At 48.8% G+C, this 20,654-nt stretch overlaps 2 protein-coding genes across 5 annotated transcripts; both read left to right on the plus strand.

Moving 5' to 3' along the window:
• Positions 1–242: 242 nt before the first annotated feature.
• CUNH1orf54 (chromosome unknown C1orf54 homolog) lies at positions 243–9,587 on the plus strand. Of its 4 annotated transcripts, none has more exons than XM_040998596.1 (7): positions 243–430; positions 787–845; positions 1,965–2,087; positions 2,823–2,881; positions 3,322–3,444; positions 8,051–8,194; positions 9,507–9,587. In XM_040998596.1, exons 2-6 carry the CDS (start codon positions 800–802, stop codon positions 8,189–8,191), a joined length of 492 nt encoding a protein of 163 aa, XP_040854530.1. In that variant the 5' UTR covers positions 243–430; positions 787–799; the 3' UTR covers positions 8,192–8,194; positions 9,507–9,587. The 4 variants fall into 4 exon arrangements, with proteins under 4 accessions (XP_040854530.1, XP_040854528.1, XP_040854529.1 ...); XM_040998594.1 differs by having other exon boundaries at positions 792–845; positions 8,081–8,194; XM_040998595.1 differs by having other exon boundaries at positions 792–845; positions 8,093–8,194.
• Positions 9,588–10,953: 1,366 nt separating this feature from the next.
• On the plus strand, positions 10,954–15,032 carry CIART (circadian associated repressor of transcription). Its single transcript, XM_040998784.1, has 6 exons — positions 10,954–11,005; positions 11,495–11,906; positions 12,070–12,145; positions 12,657–12,735; positions 12,841–12,952; positions 14,376–15,032. Exons 2-6 carry the CDS (start codon positions 11,559–11,561, stop codon positions 14,892–14,894), a joined length of 1,134 nt encoding a protein of 377 aa, XP_040854718.1. The 5' UTR covers positions 10,954–11,005; positions 11,495–11,558; the 3' UTR covers positions 14,895–15,032.
• The last annotated feature ends 5,622 nt before the right edge of the window (positions 15,033–20,654 follow it).

Raw genomic sequence — 20,654 nt, forward strand, 5'->3', positions numbered from 1 at the left:
AATAAATAAATAAACCACTAATTACCATAAAAACGCTCCTCCTGTGGGCTTGAAGGCAGCAACTGAAAGTGGGAGATGGGGCCAGGCACCCGTGGAGGGAAAGAACTTGCCTACTCTCTTCCTTCTTCCATCTTCTGTGGAGGAAGTTCCGAGGTGAGGTAGGGTTAGCTCTTAACCAAAGAGGAAATAACTGGCCTCATCAGAGATTCCTGTCAGAGATTCCTATCAGAGCCAGTGTGGCAGGTGCTTTGAGACTCAAGCAACAATAGATAAATGTTGTTCCCATTCTCCATGAGTGAGGCTGACCAAGGACAGGGGCTATTTTGAGTTCAGAAGAGCACTCACCCTTCCTGAAAACATTTCCACAGCAGTGGCGAAAGAGGCTGCATGGTGACTGCGAGAGAAGGACGACTCTGGACAGGTCACAATGGTCAGTTAGGGACGTGACAGGGAACCTGGGCTTTGCTAAGGACTGAGAAACAAGATGGAAATGATACAGGAGGGGAAGCTTCTTGGCAGACTTTTTTTTTTTTTTGAGTCCAGAATGGACATGGACGAGTTTGCATTAAAATCCCATTTGCCTGTCCGTCTCAGCAGCTCTGCTCTAGCTAGGGACCGGTAGTAACTGAAGATGCAGGCTGAGCAAGTGGGCGTGGAATTCCGCCCCCTGGGAGAAGAGTGGTCAACGCTCCCTCCCAGCCTTGAGGAGCGGGGGAGGCGGGCTGAGTTTGGTGGGAAACGCTGTAATTTCCTTTTTTTTTTTTTTTAAACTTTCACGAGCGATAGTACAGAATCCAGAATGGATGTCCTCTTTGTAGCCATGCTTGCTGTGCCACTTAGCCTGGGTAAGTCTACATGCCTCTGCCAGAACTTTTGTGCCAGGTCTTCTACCATAAATGGGTTGGGAGGAGAAAAAGTAGTGAGGAAAGGACAAGAGGTGCATTGCTAGAGGGGGTAACAGCCCTGCGTTTGGGTCTGTGCTGGAGTCCTGTGGGCGGGAGCAGAGTGAAGAGCTGGAAAGCAGAGCCAGGGAAAGAGCAGAAGGGAAAGGCTCAGGCAGGATGGAGCGAAGGGCCTAGCCGGACTGAGTCCACTTCTCCATCACCATAGAGTTGAGCAAGACACAAATTGCATGGGAATGACAGAGAGAGGCCATGGAGAGGGAAGCCAGGGTACCTCCTGGACGGAGAACTAGGGAGCAACCTTAGTGTAAGGACAGACACAGGCCTGGGCTGGCCTTTGAGGTAGTGGAAAGCCGCTGTTGAGTTAGCGAGGACAGAGACACAGGCGTGGGCTGGGTTTTAGAAGGGTAGTGGAAAGCCAGCTGCCTTCTGGGACGAAGCCCGCAGAGTAGCTTGGCTCCTTCCCTCCTTTGTTTCTTAGGGCACCAGGTGTGTCTCATCGTTTCCTCTTCCTCTGGACTCTTGTGTCATTAGCGTGGGTTTGGAGGGAAAGCAGACAGGGAGGCCGAGGGCAGTTTTTAGCAGGAGACTGGAGTTCTTGATTCAGTCACCTCCAAGCCACATATTTTTAGTTCTGGAAAGGAAGAAAAACGCATGGAGACAGGTCATTTGATTCAGCTGATTCATTTTAAGAAAACGGATGTCCAAGGGCTAGTTCAAAGCTATTCTGCTGGTTAGCAGGAAAGTAGCAGTAAAACCTCCATCTCAATGCCTGAGGGTGTATGAGTCAATTGCCGGTCACAGACCCAACGAAGCCTGCAGCACACCCAATGGAAGGCTTGGTGCTTTTCATTTCTGATTTCTCTCTTCCTACATTCTTGGGCTTGTTCTTTTCTTTGGGTTTATGATATGTGAAGAGATCTGTTTTCTGCTCAGACCTCATTACAGACCCAGAGCTGCAAAGACCAACAAGGGTTAGGGGTGCAGAAGAGGGGAGGGGAGGCAGAAAGAAAGCCATCCAGTAGACCAGGTGTTAACTCCTGATGTCCGTTGGTTGCGAAGGTGTCCCAGATGCTGGATCTGTAGTCCGTGTCCCGATGGAACCAGAATATGAGGATGAGGAAGGACTTGAGGAGGAGGAGTATTATCAGGTGGCCTATTATTATACGATCACCCCCAGTTACGGTGAGTATGTGAAGAGCTCTGACTCGGTGTGGTGGGTGAGGGGAAGCTTCAGGCATATTTAGTCCTCATGTCATCTTGGCCCCACACTTCACAACAGACTAGGACAGATTGGGCTCTGAACAAAAGCTGGCCTGGCTTGCGAGCTTGTGTCTCAGGCTGGTACTTTTCATTCTCCAAAAATGGCTGAAACAACTTGAATTTTTTTTTTCAACTTTGTAAATTACTTTAGATACCAGATTGAAACTCTAAAAAAAGCATTCATGGTCACATATTTTTTTAAAAGATGTATTTGGAAACTCAGATATACAGAGAGGAGGAAAGACAAAGAGGAAGATCTTCTGTCTGATGGTTCACTTCCCAAGTGACCGCAAGAGCCAGAGCTGAGCTAATCCGAAGCCAAGAGCCAGGAGCTTTGCCTGGGTCTCCCACGTGGTGCAGGGTCCCAAAGCTTTGGGTCGTCCTTGACTGTTTTCCCAGGCCACAAACAGGGAGTTGGATGGGAAGTTGGGCTGCCAGGATTAGAACTGGCGCCCAGATGGGATCCTGGTGCACACAAGGTGAGGACTTTAGCCACTAGGTTACCATACCTGGCTTGGTCATAGATATTTTTAATCCTAAAGTTCATTAGAACTGAATTGTGTTAATAAAGTTTGCAACTTAAGCAAACTGATATTCCAAGCAGCTTCTGTCGTTTCTGGTTCCTTCGTTATTACCGATTCTTTTTCTCCTGCACAGATGACTTTGGTCCAAATTTCACCATTGATTATTCAACGTTTGATTTGGAGGACAGGTTGGTGAGTGACCTCTTCAGCTAAGACAAGGGTCAAAGAGAAACTGGGCCATGTTGAAATGCAACAGATTATCAGGAACCGAAATAATTTTTAGATGAAGGGAAACTGGGAAGTAGGCCCAGGACACATTTGTTCGTGAAAGCAGGGAAGGGAAAAGAGGCCTATAACTCTGCAGGTTTGCTGTGACCCTGAGGAAGGGAGGGGTGGCCCTTGAGTCCTGGAACCAGGTGCGTGCGTTGGGTGTGAAATATGCAGGCACATGGGTTGGGCGGAGGGGTCCATGGCCTTAACAAAGTCTTGCGTGTGTGTGTGTGTGTGTGTGTGTGTGTGTGTGTGTGTGTGTGTGTGTGTGTAGCGGGTGATGGTCAAGGGGAGCTCTCCAAATGGAGACTCTATGAGGTTATTGGATGGAGATAAGTGTTTCCTAATCTTGTCGAGAACAGGATACATTGGCTAAGGATGTATCAGCAACAACAGAAGCAGTGGAGACAACTATCAGTTTTGGAACAGAACGCAGCACAGATCACCCAGAGTCTGTAACGGTAACACCAACCATAATGGAGACAGTAAGTGAACCGGAAGCCTGGATGGGCTGGGGACAGCAGAAAGCCCTTCCCTTGAAAGATCCCAGGAGTAGTCGTAGGAGTGAAAACAGGAGTGGATGGAGGCACCAAACAGCTGGTACCATTCAGTGGGTTTCCATTGCCACTCAGCTAGTGTATCTTCCACTAAGATTTGATGCAAACCTTATAGAGAAAACTCTGGGAAAATTTGGTGCCACTGAATTCCAGTTCACTAGTACTTACTATGTGTGTAACCATGCCCAAGGCTGCTGAGGGTGGTGATGCTGTTGCTGCCCTTCAGGCATTTATGAAACTCAGGTTTCCATTTTGGAAGCACTTCCGACCAAATGAAAAGGGATGTTACAACAATGCTTCATATGTAATTTTGAGAGTATGCAGTGTAGGTAAGTGCCTTAGCCAGGGCAAGGATCAGTATAGACTAGAGTGCGTGGCAAGGAGGCTAGCAGGAGGATTACACTTGAGGTACATCTTGAGAGGTAGATAAGCTTCTATTGGTGGGAAGCAATGAAAGGATGCAAATGATTAGGAAAAATACAAGAGAGCCAGGGCTGCCTATGTGACAGCAACAGAACAAGCTTGGTCAGCCTAGCAGATAGGGTATGACAGAAGGAGAGAGTCTACAGAGGAGAACAGGAGGAGTTCAGAAAATGAAGTTGTTAAATTTGAAAAGTGTTTTTTAAGTTTAACAAACATTTTAAATATTGAGGAACTGGAGGCAGTTTTTGTTCCTTGTCTTACTAGACTGCATTCCGGTTCCCTGCCACATGTGCGATAAGCACAGCTCCCCCAAAAATGATTAAAGCAAAAAATAAAATGTGTGCCTGGTCATTTCACCTACAACAACGCAGGGCCAAATAATACTCTGAGGTGTCAGGCTGAATTTGAAGTGATCAGCAATTGGGAGCCTGGTAAATTCTTTGGAATGATCAGAACATGATGAAAGTGGGATTTTCAAAGATTTATTTATTTTTATTTGAAAGGAAGATTTTACAGAGTGAAAGAGAACTAGAGAGAGAAGTTCTCCATCTACTGGTTCACTCCCCAAATAGCTGCAAGGGCCAAAGCGGAGCTGATCTGAAGCTGGAAACCAAGAGCTTCTTCTGTGTCTCCCACATGGCTGCAGGCGCCCAAGCACTTGTTTTCTTTCAAGCACTTGGTGCTTTCCCAGGCCATAAGCAGGGAGCTATATCAGAAGCAGGGTAACAGGCCCAGCACAGTAGCCTAGTGGCTAAGTTCCTTACCTTACATGCACCAGGATCCCATATGGGTGCTAGTTCATGTCCCAGCTGCTCCACTTCCCATCCAACTCCCTGCTTGTGGCCTGGAAAAGCAGTCGAGGATGGCCCAAAGCCTTGGGATCTTGCACCCACGTGGGAGACCCAGGAAAAGCTCCTGGCTCTTGGCTTCGGATTGGCTAACCTCCAGCCGTTGCGCTCACTTGGGGAATGAACCAGCAAATGGAAGATCTTCCTCTCTGTCTCTCCTTTCTGTACATCTGCCTTTCCAATAAAAATGAATAGATCTTTAAAAATGAAATCAATAAATTTTTAAAAATTTAACTTTCCAGTCTAAATAAATAAATCTGAAAAAAAAAAAAAGAGTAGCCAGCGCCCACATGGATGCCAGCACCAGACAGCAAAGCACTAGCACAGTGCACCGCAGTGCTGGTCTCAAACACAGTATTTTAGAAAGCTATTTATCTAGTTGTCTGCAGGATTAATATAAGGGAGAGATACATGAGAGGTGCCTTATTCCAGAAACACTCTGGGAGAGGCTTGGATTTCAAAAATAGCATTATGAATGGAGAGGGGGAAAAGAAGGAAATGTTTTAAAGAAGATGTCTTGATTAAGTGATTTCATTTGAGGATCAAACGAAGAGACTTAAAAATGTAATGGTCTTATTTTTATTTTTTGGTAAGATTTATCAATTTTTATTACGAAGGCAGATTTACAGAGAGAAGGAGTGACAGAGAGGATCTTCTGTCCACTGATTCACTCCCCAAGTGGCTACAATGGCCAGAGCTGATCTGATCTGAAGTCAGAAGCCAGGAACTTCTTCCAGGTCACCCATGTGGATATAGAGTCCCAAGGCTTTGGGCCGTCCTCAACTGCTTTCCCAGGCCACAAGCAGGGAGCTGGATGGGAGATGGAGCAGACAGGACATGAACCGGCTCCCATATGGATTTAGCCACTGAGTCACAGTGCCAGATGCAACTTAAGAGGCTTTAAACATGGTTGACCAAAATGTGAACTATGGGAGGCCAGAGTAGGTTATAGGGAAAGTTATGAATTTGGTAGCTGAATTTATGGTAGCAGCCCTATGAGGATGTCTTCAGGGTAGTTGAACTAGGTCAGAATTAAAACACAAACTCACAGTTATAAAAGTATGAGCTCAGGCCTAGCACGGTAGCCTAGTAGCTAAAGTCCTCACCTTGTGTGCACCAGGATTCCATCTAGGCACTAGTTCTAATCCTGGCGGCCCCACTTCCCATCCAACTCCCTGGGAAAAAAAGTCAAGGACAGCCCAGAGACTTGGGACCCATACCCACGTGGGAGACCCAGAAAAATATCTGGGCTCCTGGCTTTGGATGGGCACAATTCTGGCCATTGTGGCCGCTTGGGAGGGTGAATCAGCGGATGGAAGATCTTCCTCTCTGTCTCTCCTCCACTCTGTATATCAGACTTTCCAATAAAAATAAAATAAAATCTTGTTTAAAAAATAAAAGTATGAACTCAACTGAGCTAGGACATGCATACAACCATGGGACACTGTCTTTAGCAAGCAAAAGGAAGAGGAATGGGACAAGGACATGGACAAGGATGGATTGGAGAAGTAGGCAGATAGCCAAGTGTAGGAGGGACAGCGACAGCCAAGTTTACACTGCATGCCCCAAAAGAGGAAGTTTCACATAGCCAATCAAAATATACCAAGAAGCCACAGCAGATATCATGGGGAAACCCCACAAAGGTTGTTTTAGGGGCCTGGAATAGTAGCTTAGTGCCTAAAGTCCTCACCTTGCAAACACCCAGGATCCCATCTGTGCTCTGGTTCGTATCCCACTGACCCAATTCCCTTCCAGCTCCCTGCTGGTGGCCTGGGAAATCAGTCGAGGAGACCCAAAGCCTTAGGACTCTTCACCCACAATGGAAGCCCAGAAGAAGTTCCTCGCTTCAGATCAGCTCAGCTCTGGCCATTGTGGCTACTTGGGGAGTGAAACAGCAGATGGAAGATCTTTCTCTCTCTTTGTCCTTTCTGTAAAATCTCCCTTTCCAATAAATTTGAATAAATGTTTTTTTAATTTAAAGATTTATTTTATTTTTATCACAAAGTCAGATATACAGAGAGAGGGAGAGACAAAGAGAAAGATTTTCTGTCTGATGATTCGCTCCCCAAGTGACCGCAATGGCCAGTGCTATGCCAATCCAAAGCTGGGATCCAGGAACTTCCTCCAGGTCTCCCACACAGGTGCAGGGTCCCAAGGCTTTGGGCCATCCTCAACTGCTTTCCCAACAAGCAGGGAGCTGGATGGGAAGTGGAGCCACCAGAATTAGAACTGGCGCCCTTATAGGATCCCAGTACATTCAAGGCAAGGACTTTAGCCACAAGGCCACGGTGCCAGGCCCCACAAATAAATATTTAAAAGAAAAAAAGAAGGTAGTTTTAGCTGAGTAGTTGGAGGAAGAAGCAGATTTTGTAAAATGGAAGAGGGAGTAAGTACATTATGAAGAAATAAAGGCAAGCATAGATCCACAAATTAAAAATCTGGTCATGAAAAAGAGGAGCACAACTGGAAAAGGTAACATCCTGGACTCAACAGCATGCAGCAGAGGGGAGGAGCCGGCAGGGATGGACTTTAGAAATTGGCAGTTAAGAAGATACAGATTTTTTTTTATTATTGGAAAGTCATATACACAGAGAGATAGAGAGGAAAACCTTCCATCCGCTGATTCACTCCTTAAGCAGCCACAATGGCCATAACTGAGCCAGTCTGAAGCCAGGAGCCCAGAGCATCTTCTGGGTCTCCCACGTGAGTACAGGGTCCCAATGATTTGGGCCATGTTCGACTGCTTTCCCAGGCCACAAGCAGGGAGCTAAATGGGAAGCGAAGTGGACACACCTATATGCGATCCTGGCACATTCAAGGCAAGAATTTGAGCCACTGGGCTACTGTTCCATGCCCAGATACGGTTTTTTAAAGCACATAAGTAGGCTCCCTCCAGGGTGTAAAATCCTTGAGAACAGAAGTCAGATCTGCACTTAAGCTTAGCCAAAAGGCTGAGAAGTGATCTGATTTATATTCCCCCCACAGTACCTAGCACAACGACTAGCATTGTGTTGTGCAGGTGACAAGTTAAAACAATGATGTTCTTGAAAGGAGCTTGCCTCCTAGGCCTGGTCAGGGGTGGCTGAAAAGCACTGAGGAAAGGACTCCCTCAGTGATGCAAAGAGAGCTAGGTCTTTCATTAAGCCCACAAGGCAAAGAGAGGAGGGTGTCAAGAGCTGGCAGTCCTTCCCCAGGTTGTGCCAGGGGAGCAAAGGGGAGGCTGATACTTGGCTAACTGTCTGGGGTCGGGTGTATTTTTGCAGAGTTCAGTTCTGGATGGTGCCTTTCAGGAGGATGCCTTTCAGGAGAATGCTGTTGAGGATGCTGCTGTGGCCCATCTGCCGGGTCCCGTTTCCCTCCTCCTGCAGTGGGCCCTGGTCCAGGGAGGGATGCGTTTCTTGTAAGAGGTGAGGATACACTCACCGGCCTTGCAGGGGGTTTGGGAGGAGTTTGTCATTCTTCCTGGAATCTCTAGCAGGTATTTCCAGCCTGGGTCATTAAGGAAGGGAGGTCATCTAACCGTAAAGTGGAGCAGACTGGGTGGAGGTGGAAGGTTAGAGCCTTTTGTGGAAGGAGTCAGTATTTCTGAACTGGGAGGATTTCCCAAGCTCCCAGATCAGAAGCAGATGGAATTGTTTTTTTTTTGTTTTTTTTTTTTTTTTTTTTTTTTTTTATTATTGTTGCTTACATTGTATTGTGTAGTACAGTTTCATAGGCGCTGGGGATTCCCCCCACCCCTCCCATACCCCTCCCCCCATGGTGGATTCCTCCACCTTGTTGCATAACCATAGTTCAAGTTCGGTTGAGATTCATTGCTTGCAGACACATGCCTAGCATAAAGTTCAGCGTCTTATTGTCCAGATAAGTTCAGTGGCCTCTTGGGGAGACCTTCTATGGTCTGAAAATAGGTCTAACAGAGTAAAGATCCAGTCAGTTAAAAGCCCCAACGAGGCCACAGTATCAATATACAACATTATGGAATTAATTGACATAGTATTGGGTAAACAATATGTTAAAAATAATGCAAGTTCCCTTCTTCGAAACATCTGGGTTGAGACAGTATCAATGACAGGTTCAAAAAAAAAAAAAAAATAACAAACAACCAAACAAAAAATTACAGGTTAAATCAAGGCAAACATGTGGTATCTAATCTTTTGGGATTCGCTCATTTCCCTTAGCATTATAGTTTCCAGTTGTACCCATTTAGCCACAAAGAACTGCATTTTGTTTTTTTTAATAGCTGAGTAGTATTCCATGGAGTAGATGAACCAAAGCTTTCTTATCCAATCTTCTGCTGATGGGCATTTCGGTTGCTTCCATGTTTTTGCAATTACAAGCAGATGGAATTGTGTCCTGGGGAGTCAGAGCTGCTTCCAGCCTGGCCTGGTTGGCCTGGAAGGGGCCAGAGGGCAAAATGGGTGGGTCCCGCCACCTGCTGGAGATCCGAAGGCAAAGGTCAGGGACTGAAGGGAGTGGCGGGTCCCGAAGGTTCAGGAGGATCGGGGGACAAAAGCTGAAGGGAAGACAGGAAACGAGAATGGAAGCTGGGCTTCTACATGACATGGTGGTGGAAGAGATTTAAGCAGGAGAGGGACTAGGTCCTTCCCAGGCGACACCTCAGGGAAACCCCAGCTCAGGAGGTGAACTCTGGGGAGTTTTCATACAGATGTATGGCACGGAGGGATTCCCCCAACCCCTGTTTCTGTGTGTGTTTTTTAGGTGAGAGAATGCTGTTACGACTCTTTGGAGGCTTGGCAAGAGAAAATTGAAAGATAAAATCTATAATAAATAACCTGGTTACTGTCTATGTCTTCATGAAGTCTTCTAAAATCAGGACACTCAAGAGGGTGTCAGGGTTTAGGGGTGGGAAGGGTGGCGTGCAGCCATAAAGTAGAGGCGAGCCACGGACCCCAAATAAACTTGTAACCTAGGAGTCTCAGACAGCAAGTGCATCCACAGTGCTAGTTCCACCGTTCTACTTGCTAGATATGGCATCGGGATGGTGTGTACAGGGAAACAGGGTTAAGGTTTACTTAGGAACCTTTTAGGAATATTAAACACAGGTGAAACTGCAATGTAATGAAAATGATCACACCTCCCTCCTTCCCACTCCATGTCCCATAATGTAGTAACTACGCGGGGATGTACACGATTCTTACTATTAATTAGGATTTTTTTTTAAAACTCTATCCTGCCCCCTTGCGGTCCCTCGGATGCCGTTTCCCCATTGTTTCTCTGGCAGCACTGCCAGGGGTCAGGAACAGGCACGTTCCAGCCTGGGCCTGTCCGCCCTCCGTCCCTCACGGCCGCGCGACCGTTCTCCAGAGATCAGAGGAAACTGGAATCGGAGCTCGGCAGGGCTCCCAGGGCTCGGAATCGGAGGACCCAGAGCGCTCGGCTTTGACCTCTAGAGTCGTGGCGGGCTGGCATCCGAGCTGGGAACGTGCACGGCCGGTTATGTAAGGAGAGGGATTGCAGGAGCGGCCCGGGACGCCGTGTTCCCAGCCGCATTCCCCACCCTCCTCACCCAGCAGGGCAGGAGGCACCCAGCTTGGAGGAGGGAGGGAGAGAGGGCGGGCGAAGCCGACACTCCTCGGGCAGGCACGAGGGCTGGGCCTCCGGGAGCCGCTCGCTCGCACACGTTGCAGACTCCAGGCTCGGCGGGTTTCCACGTGCTGCGCTCGTGAGCGGAGGCGCCCCAGCATCAGGCCCTGGAGTCGGGTCCGGAGGCGGGACCGCGTCCCGAGCACGCGTCTGCGGAGGAACGACCAGTGTCTGAGCGGCCGGGCCATGTGTCTCCCGCGCATCACCATCCTATTTAAGGCCATGGGCCCCGCCCTGCCCCCGCCCTTCCGCCTCCTTTCCTAACGGCACCGGGGCCTCTCGGCGAGCCGCATGGAGGGGCGGAGCTCGGAATGCTGCCCTCCCGGCCAATCACCGCGCGGCCGCTTCTCGGTTGGCCGCGGCCCCGGAGCGCTGCAGCCAATGGGCCGGGAGGCTCGGGAACGGGCGTCACGTGTTACCGGGTAGACGGCCAATGAGGGCGCGGGATCTGTGTACGCAGGGGGCAGGCACGTGCCGAGCCGCACGTGTCTGGGAGGGGAGAAGGGGCGGGACCGGCCGGGAACGAGTCGGAGGCGGTGGGGTTAGCCGGAGAGCGGCAGGGACTGGAGTGGGAGCTGCACTCGGACCCTGGGGGCCCGAGCCGACCCATCCAGGTAAGGGGACTCGGAGGACGAAGGGCCAGCCGCTGGGGAGGACGGGACGTGCGTGATCCCGGTCCTGGGAGGGATTGCATCACCTGGCAGCCGCTGACCCCAGGAGGGACCGGCGAGAGGGGTGCAGGGCAGGAGGCCAGGCTCTGGGGGCGGGGTGGCAGGAGGTTCCCGTGGGGACGCTGGCAGGGTCCGGGTGCCCGGGTTTCTGCCGCTCGCTTGAGGTGGGTGCAGGCTGCGGATGGGCGGCCGGGTGGGGCGGGCAAGGTGTCCAGTTGGGGTTCAGCTGGGGACTAAGGAAAGCGCAGGCAGAGGGTCGGTCCTGCAGGGGCCAGGCTTGTCAATCTTCCCAGGTTTTTAGGGACGCCTTCTTTTGTATGGTTTCCCGGGCGGGGGGTGGAGGATGGGAGGGAGCAGAGAGAAGGGGTTTTGTCCCCATGCAGTGCAGTCTCATAGCTTGTCCCTTTGATTTCAATTTCCGTTGCTTTGCAGGCTCCCCTCGCTGGGTCCTCCCTCCAAGGAGCTGCTTCCCCAGTCCTTGCTACCGGACAGACCTATGAATTCTCCATCTAGCGCCTCCTCCTCCTCCTCTCTCTCTTCCTCTTGGTCCACCTCCCCGGTGAACAGTGACTGTGGCTTTCCCTCCGACAGTGAGAGAGAGGACAAGGGGGTGCGTGGGTCTTGGCCGGATCCTGTGGGGCCCGGGGGAGGTGCTCGACCCAGCCCAGGGCCCATCCGCTGCAAGCATCGCCTCAAGGTTTCCAGTCCCCACCAGCACAGGGCATCCCATTCCGAGCAGCAGCAGCGGGGATCTGGGATCAGGAGATCCAGAGAGGGTGAACTAGAGACCGATGGGAACGGCCAGAGTTGCACCACGGAGGGAGACCTGCTGTTTGCTCAGAAGGTAAGAAAAGGCAGTATGTGGCACTCTCCCAGTGTGGCTGTGGCGGCAGCTGGTTGAGAAGGATCTAGAGAAGACAGGCTTCCAGAGTTGCAGAGGAGGAAGAGTGGTGCTGGTGCGAGCCGTCCCTGGTCTCCTCACCAGCTTCTCTGTTGCCTTCTTACAGTGTAAAGAGCTCCAAGGATTCATTCGTCCCCTCACAGACCTGCTCAATGGGCTGAAGATGGGTCGTTTTGAGAGAGGTAATCATCCAATAGATTGTGTCCATTCGGGCTAGGTTCTTGCCCACGCCCTCCTCTACATATGCATTTAAAAAGATTTAATTGAAAAGCAGTTACAGACAGAAGGAGAGACAGTAAGAGAGATCTTCTGTCTGCTAGTTCACTGCCCAAATGGCCACAACTGCCAGAGCTGAGCTAATCTAAAGCCAGGAACTTCCCCTGAGTCTGCCCCGCAGGTGCAGGGACCCAAGCATGTGAGCCACCCTCCACTGCTTTCCCAGGCCAGAAGTGGTGAGCTGGACGGGAAGTGAAGCAGCCGGGACACCAGCATCGATTGGAGATGTTGGCACCACAGAGGATTGGCCTGTGATGCCACAGTGCTGGCCCTTAAATATGTGTCAAGTCCTTCTTTGATGGCAGCATCTTCTGTGTTTGTTTTTGTGACTTGCCTTCTTTCATTGAATCAGTGTTCACCTCCTTGGGTTCTGCCTGGAGCGGGTGACCTGTCTGAATCCCAGGCTCTCGGTTTCAGGGTTGAGCAGCTTCCAGCAGAGTGTGGCGATGGACAGGATCCAGCGGATTGTCGGTGTCTTACAGAAGCCACACATGGGGTAAGTCCCCTTGGTCCTTTCCTCAGGGCCTTGAAAAAGGAGAGCTTTCCCATCCTGTCTTTTGTCCCCTCATGTAATGGCTCTCTAAAAATGTCTCTTACTCAGAGAGCGCTACCTGGGAACACTGCTGCAGGTGGAAGGGATGTTAAAGACTTGGTTTCCTCATGTAGCTGTGCAGAGCACATCCCTGGGTGGACGGAGGCAGCCGCTAGCTAAGGTAAGACCTGGAAACACCAGGATGGCAGGGAACTCATCGGGGAAGGGAAGTGCACACCCACCAAGGGGCTCTCCCACCCAGCTGCTTCTGGTCTTTTTTCTGTTTTTTTCCCTTTCAGGTTTTTTTTTTTTTTTTTTTTTTAGGAAAGGGAGTAAGGAGTGCTTAAGCTTCCCACATTGTCCTGAAGGACACTGCATTCCCACAAGCAATTGTTTCATTTTCAGTGGCTGAGAAGAACTCATTGAAGTGTACCACTGCCCCTTGGGGGTTTGTGGTCCATCTGCGCCTCCCACCTTTTCACCAGGCATTGGCCTCATACAGAAGGAGGCCTCTGCTCGCTCTGCAGCTCCTCCCCGCTCTGCGGCCCCCAATCTTCTCCCTTCCTGTCTCTCCTCGGTCTTGCCCTATTCTCCCCATACCAGACCATCTCGTGGCCTGTGAGTTTTCACTGAAAGTCAAGAACTAGACACAAGAGGCATGTAGTGGCAGATGGGGGAGGGCTGAAGAGATGACCTGCTGTGGGAAGTGACCTATTTTCTGTCTCTTCAAATAATAGGGCATTTAGTGGCCATTCAGATAACAGAGGAGAGATTCCTGGAGATAATGGCCAGTCCTTGTAGTCAGTCATGACAAGAGAATAACTGGTTAGAATATAAGCAACAGTATCTTATCTTCACACCAGCCCATGTTTTTATTTATGTTACGTTTTGTTTTCAAGTAACTTACTGTAGAAAATTAGAATTTACAATGCAAAGCCTGGGGAGAGGTTTCCAGTTAAAAACACACTTTTCTATAAGGAATTTATTTTTTAAGATTTATTTACTTTTTCTATTGGAAAGTAAGATTTACAGAGAGGAGAGACCAAGATCTATCTGCTGGCTCACTCCCCAAATGGCCACAATGGCCGGAGCTGAACGATCCAAAGCCAGGAACCAGGAACTTCTTCCCAGGTTTCCCATGCAGGTGCAGGGTCCCAAGGCTTTTGGCCGTCCTCGACTGCTTTCCCAGACCACAAGCAGGGAGCTGGATGGGAAGTAGAGCAGCCAGAATATGAACCAATAGCTATATGGGATCCTGGCAGTTGCAAGGCAAAGACTTTAGCTAGTAGGCTACTGCGCTGAGCCCAGGAATTATTTTATAAATACTGATACCCTACGGGACTGTTTGCTTTATTCTGTTTATCTCCGAAAATCCAACACCTACTTAAGTGTGTAGTGTATACTGCACCCTCCCCTATGTGTAGAAGAAAGCATGAAAGTTTGATTGCTAAAAAAATGTTGCTTAATCCAGCCTGGCAAGAACATATATGTTATATGAAAAAGGTATTTGCATTGTAAATTGAGTTCTCAAGGAGAGCAAAGGTTTAAGAGGTGAAATCTGAAAACTTTGTTCAGCTTTTTTCTCACTTCTGCCCTTTTCTTAGCATCTTGCGAGCCTTCCCAGTGATTCAGCTGCTTCCGCTCCTGCACCTGCGCCAGAAACAACGGGTCAGGCCCAGCTAGGCCACATGGTTTTCAGACAGCCTTGGCGTCTCCCAGAATGGCCAGCCATGAACCTCACCTGGATCCACACCGCTCCAATTTGCAACCCCCCTCTGAGTTCCCCAGGTACCATCTCCTTTAGCCATGGTCCTTTAGGCACTGGGACCAGCATCGGTGTCATTCTTTGGCTCCAGCATGGAGGGCAGCTCTACAACCACTCTGCCCCAGCCACTCCAGTTCCACCTACTGTAACACCTCCTGCTGTCCCCAGTGAGGTTAAGAAACTATCTGGAGAGGGATCTCGTTGTCACAGTTTGCCGGTAACTATGTCATCAGACTGGAGTTGTAACCGCACCTCCCCGGGCCTGTGCAGCGAGGCCAAAGAGATGACCACAGGACGTTTAGAACAGCAGATGAGAAGCCATCCTCTAGTTGCTCCAGCTTCCTGTCTCAACCCCTAACACAGGGCGTGCAGCCAAGCCTCTGGAATGTCCAATGTCTGTAAATAGCTGTATAGGCATTTTTTTTTTTTTTTACTCTTAATGTGTGATTTGTGCTGAAGGGGAAAAAAAGCCTTTCTGATTAAAAAAGATTTTTTTTACTCAGTCTGCTGCCTCAAATACCAGTCTCTTTCATCAGACCTGCAGAAAACAAGAGGGATGGGAATGTTTGCAGACACTAGCTCTGCCAAGAGCGAGTCTGGGTGGGACTGTGTGAGCTCTGTGAGTGAGGCAGGGTGACAGGAAGTGCCCTTGGGACAGGGACACAGTTCAGAGTTGAGCTATTGTTGGAGTTGAGGGCTGGAGACAGGACCTTTCCCTCGGTGTCTCATCCCTGGGTGAGCATCCAGCTGCCCCAGCCCTGCAGGTTCTGCTGCTCTGAGATCCCTCCTTGCTTGGATGCGTACCACTGAGGCTTGGGGTCAGGGGGTAGGGGTGAATGCTGCTGGCAGAGGAGGGGCACAAGGGCTGGAACAGCCACTGGGGCAGGTGATCCTGAAGAGGGCGGTGGGGAGAGCCAGGAGTGCTAATATGCAGCACGTCATCCTGATTCAAAAATCTTCATCCACTAGACAAATGCTAGACTAAAGAGACAAAAATGGAGTCCATGCATACATCTATTTCTACAGCTTCCTGTGCGTTCCTCTTGGATTTGTCCCAGTTTCCTCCAAAAGCGTTTTCTCGCCTCTCCTAAGCCTCTGTAGTGTACTAGACAATCCTGTCATCATGTCATGGCTTAGAGGCTCCTTAGCATGCTTCTTGTAGCTTGTCGCACATCAGTCCTTTCTCACGCCCTGTTCCGGTAATTGCCTCCCTCTCTTTAGGAGTTGCTGACTTCCTTTCTAGTGAAGACTTGGCCGTGTGTGCTTTTGGTTTTCTCTTACCTTGGAAACTCTCATAGTGGCATGTACCGTTTCTTCCACTGCGGTGCCAGTTTGGTCCTCATGGTACTTACCATTAGTCCAGGGAGTGTGACTCGGTCTCTAGCCCATATCTGAGCCTGCACATACCTGTCTCATCTGTGTTGTTTCACACTCTTTCTGATTCCCCTCCACTGCTCAGTGCTGATCCTCTTACAGCAGCTTCCCAAGTTACTCTGGATTCCGCCCAATCAGTATTGCGAAGCAGCTTACACCTGAGCTCCTGCTAAACCCGGGGACCTTTTGCCATGCTGTGTTCTCTGTGCCACCTGACACTCCTGATCGCCTACTGAAATGCTCCGCCAGCGGGTTCCATGACAGCCGACTCTCCAAGTCTCTTCTTACCTATCTGGCAGTGACATCCAGTTCCCTGAGTGGCCCCATGTGTGCCTACTCCCAAGCATGGGTGTTCTCTGTAGGCTCAGGCCTTGGCCCTTTTCTCTATTCACATGAAAATTACATATGCTTTCCTGGTTCTCACTGTTGCATCAACCCTGCACCCACATGGGAGACCCAGAATAAGCTACAGGCTCCTGACGTTACATTGGCTCAGCTCTGGCTGTTGGCAGTCATTTGGGAAGTGAAACAGCAAAAGTATTACCTTTATCTGCCTCTTTTCCCTGTGTAGCTTTGCATTTTTGATGGAAATAAATCTTCAAAAAATAAAATATTTTTTCTTTTATTTTTTTTTAAAGATTTATTTATTTTTATTTGGAAAGTCAGATATGCAGAGAGGAGGAGAGACAGAGAGGAACATCTTCCATCCAATGATTCACTCCCCATGTGGCTGCAATGGCTGGAGCAGAGCCAATCCAAAGCCAGGATTCAGGAACCTCTTCCAGGTCTCCCACGCAGTCGCAGGGTCTCAAAGCCCTAGGACGTCCTCAATTGCCTTCCCAGGCCACAAACAGGGAGTTGGATGGGAAGCAGATCGGCTGGGATTAGAACCGGTGACTATATGGGATCCCCGCGCCTTCAAGGTGAGGACCTTAACCACTACACTATTGCACTGGGCCTGGTATTGTTTCTTTAAACATATCCTTCTGATAAGGGAAATCTCACAGCTTATGGAACTGTATCATAAAATGATAAGAAGTAAAATAATAATAAAAAAATCCCTCCCATTTTGTACAGTCTCATTTTCTGTAAGTGCTGCCTTTGGTATCATTTTTCTACATAAGCAGGCTTATACTCTGGTTTCACTTCAGATCGTATAAATCTTTCGCCTTTTACATAAACAGGCGTAAAACTTGGTGCCATTAAGGGCCCAACACAGTAGCCTAAAGGCTAAAGTCCTCCCCTTGAATGCACCTAGATCCCATATGGATGCCAGGTCTAATCCTGGCAGCCTCAATTCCCATCTAGCTCCCTGCTTGTGGCCTGGGAAAGCAGTGGAGGACAGCCCAAAGCCCTGAGACCCTGCACCCACATGGGAGACCTGAAAGAAGTTCCTAGCTCCTGGCTTCAAATCAGCTCAGCTTCAGCCATTACAGTCACTTGAGGAGTGAACCATCGGACAGATGATGTTCCTCCTTGTCTCTCCTCCTCTCTGTATATCTGACTTTGCAATACAAATAAATAAATAAAAAGTTTGGTGCCATTCAGTGAATCAATCTCTTCTTCATTCAGAATGTCTCAAAGTCGGCTTCTGTCCACTGCATCGCCAGAACTCTGGTCCAGACATTTACTGCAGCTCCAGCCATTGCGGCCACTTGGGGAGTGAATCCGCAGATGGAAGATCTTCTCTGTCTCTCCTCTGTATATCTGACTTTCAAATAAAATAAAATCTTTAGAATACACATTTAATTTTATTTATTTCTATCAATTTAATTTTTATTTTTGTTTTGTTTGGAAAAGCAGATTTTTAGAGAGGAGAAAAGACAGATCTTCTATCTGCTGCTTCACTCCCCAAGTGGCCACAGTTGCCAGAGCTGAGTCAACCTGAAGACAGGAGCTAGGAGCCTCTACTGGGTCTCCCACACGGGTGCAGGGTCCCAAGGCTTTGGGTTATCTCAACTACTTTCCCAAGCAACAAGCAGGGAGTTTGTTGGGAAGTGAAGCAACCAGAATACCAATAGGCACTCATATGGGATCCCGGCAGTTATAAGACAAGGACATCAGCCCGTAGGCCACCATGCTGGGTCCTAAAAATATTTTTTTAATTAATTATCTGAAAGAGAACAAGAGGGAAAGAAAAAGCTTCCATCTACTGATTTATTTCCCAAATGCCAGCCAAAGAGAAGGTTGAGCAGGCTGGAACCAGAAGCCAGAGAGTTCATCTATGTCTGCCTTGTGGGTGGCAGGAACTTGAGGACTGAGCCAGCACGCGCAGGCTCCCAGGCACATCAGTGGGGAGCTGGATGAGAGGCAGAGACAGGACTTGAGCTCCAAAGGGACAGTTGGCTGCACAATACTGCCTCCTCTGCTTTTCAAAGTCCATTCATTCATGAATGCTGTAAGCCTTTTTACCTAGAAACTGTTTTTTGCTTTGAAACTTTTTTTTAAAAGATTTGTTATTATTTTTTTATTGGAAAGGTGGATATACAGAGAGGAGAGACAGAGAGGAAGATCTTCCGTCCGATGATTCAATCTCCAAGTGAGCGCAACGGCTGATACTATGCCGATCCGAAGCCAGGAGCCTCTTCTGGGTCTCCCACGCGGGTGCAGGTTCCCAAGGCTTTGGGCCGTCCTCGACTGCTTTCCCGGGCCACAGGCAGGGAGCTGGATGGGAAGCAGGGCTTCCAGGATAGAACCGGCGCCCATATGGGATCCCGGGCATGCAAGGTGAGGACCTTAACCACTGCGCCACCGCACCGGGCCCGAAACTTTTTAAAAGAAGATTTATTTATTTATTTATTTTTATTTATTTATTTATTTTTTGCAAAGTCAGTTATACAGAAAGGAGGAGAGACAGAGAAGAACATCATCTGTCTGATGACTCACTTCCCAAGTGATTGCAACGGCTGGTGCTCTGCACCGTACTGAATCCAGGAGGCAGGAACTTCTTCCAGGTCTCCCACATGGGTGCAGGGTCCCAAGGCCTTGGGCCGTCCTCCACTGCTTTTCCAGGCCACAAGCAGGGAGCTGGATGGGAAGTGGAGCTGCCGGGATTAAAACTGGCATCCATATGGGATCCTGGCACGCACAAAGCAAGGACTTTTAGCCACTAGGCCACCGCACCAGACCCTTGCCTTGAATCTTTTTACAAGCTGCTTAATCTTTCTATTTTTTTTTTTTGTAATATTTCCTCATATTAGACAGGTATACAGAGAGGAGAAACAGAAAGATTTTCTGTCCTCTGGTTAACTCAAGTAGCCAGATGGTCAAAGTTGAACCAATCCAAAGCCAGGAGCCTGGAGCTGCTTCTGGGTCTCCCACATGGGCCATCCTCAACTGCTTTCCCAGACCACAAGCAGGGAGCTGGATGGGAAGCGAAGCAGCTTGGACTCCACCCAGCACCCACATGGGATCCTGACACATTCAAGGCAAGGACTTTAGCCACTAGGATACTGAGTTAGGTCCAAGATTGATTATTTTTACTTTAATATTTTACAGAGGGAGAAACAGACATGTTTCATCTGCTAGTTTACCCCTCAATGACCACCACCACGACCAGAGCTGAGTTCATCTGAAGCCAAGAGCTTCTTCCTGGTTTCCCATATGGGTGCAGGGGTCCACTCCCAGGCCATAAGCGGAAAGCTGATCTGAAATGGAGAAGCCAGACCAGCACCTCACCGGACGCCAGTGCTGCAGGTGGAATATGAGCCTACTGTACCACAGCACTGACTCCTAGATCTGTTTTTTTAAATAAGACTACTGGGACACAGTTATGCTCCATTGTTTATGGATTAAATGAGCAGCTCTAGTTGCAAAAGGAGCGTAGCTGCAACAGAGCTGTAAGACATACAAAACTTAAAATATTTGGGACTTGCTACAATTCAGCCTTAGTGTAGTTCCTTATCTGTAAAGTAGGACTAGCGTCTGTTCTTCTGAGCTTACAAAACTGATAGAAACCAGATGGAGGTTGGTGCGTGGTGGGAGCAGCATGAGGCTCAATTGGTTAATTTTCCACCTGCAACTACCGAGATCCCGTTTGGGCACCAGTTCATGTCCCAGCTGCTCCACTTCCCATCCAGCTCCCAGCTTCCTGCTTATGGCTTGGGAAAGCAATAAAGGATAGCCCAAAGCCTTGAGACCTGCACCCATGTGGTAGACCTGGAAGAGACTCCAGGCTCCTGGCTTCCCATCAGTTCAGTTCCACTTGTTGCTGACATTTGTGGAATGAATCGGTGGATAGAAAATCTTTCTGTCTTTCCTTTTATCTGTATATCCGATCTTCTTTTAAAAAAAAAAACTTTAAAAAATAATACTTTTTTTTTAAGAGAGAAAAAAAAATTTTTTAAGTGTAGCTGGATTAATGCTTCGGGCAATAGTTTACAGATCCCTGGCTGAAGTGACTTGCTCAAGTTCATGTGCCTGATGACTGTCAGAATTGAGACAGAACTGAAGTCTCTGGGCTTCTAACGCAGTATCCTTCTACCGCATTATGCTGTGCTCTGTGTGATCCATTTTCCATCTATTTGCTGCTTCCTTGTTTTACTAGCTGTCTTTACGGCTACATACTATCTTGTAGTCCAAGAGACACTGGGATGGTATCAGTCGCATTTGGCACAAGGCAGGCATCCTGTAAGTTTGCTGATGAGCACAATGATGTCTGGGTCTAGTTTTGTTTTGTTTTTGATTCAGCGTAATTACCCTAAGGGGGTGGCGGGAAGGGCTTACCTTTCCACTAGCCTGGATT

The sequence above is a fragment of the Ochotona curzoniae genome, unplaced genomic scaffold (genome assembly GCF_017591425.1).
Source record: "Ochotona curzoniae isolate NIBS_2020 unplaced genomic scaffold, NIBS_Ocur_1.0 scaffold_1037, whole genome shotgun sequence".
Classification (NCBI taxonomy): Eukaryota; Metazoa; Chordata; class Mammalia; order Lagomorpha; family Ochotonidae; genus Ochotona; species Ochotona curzoniae.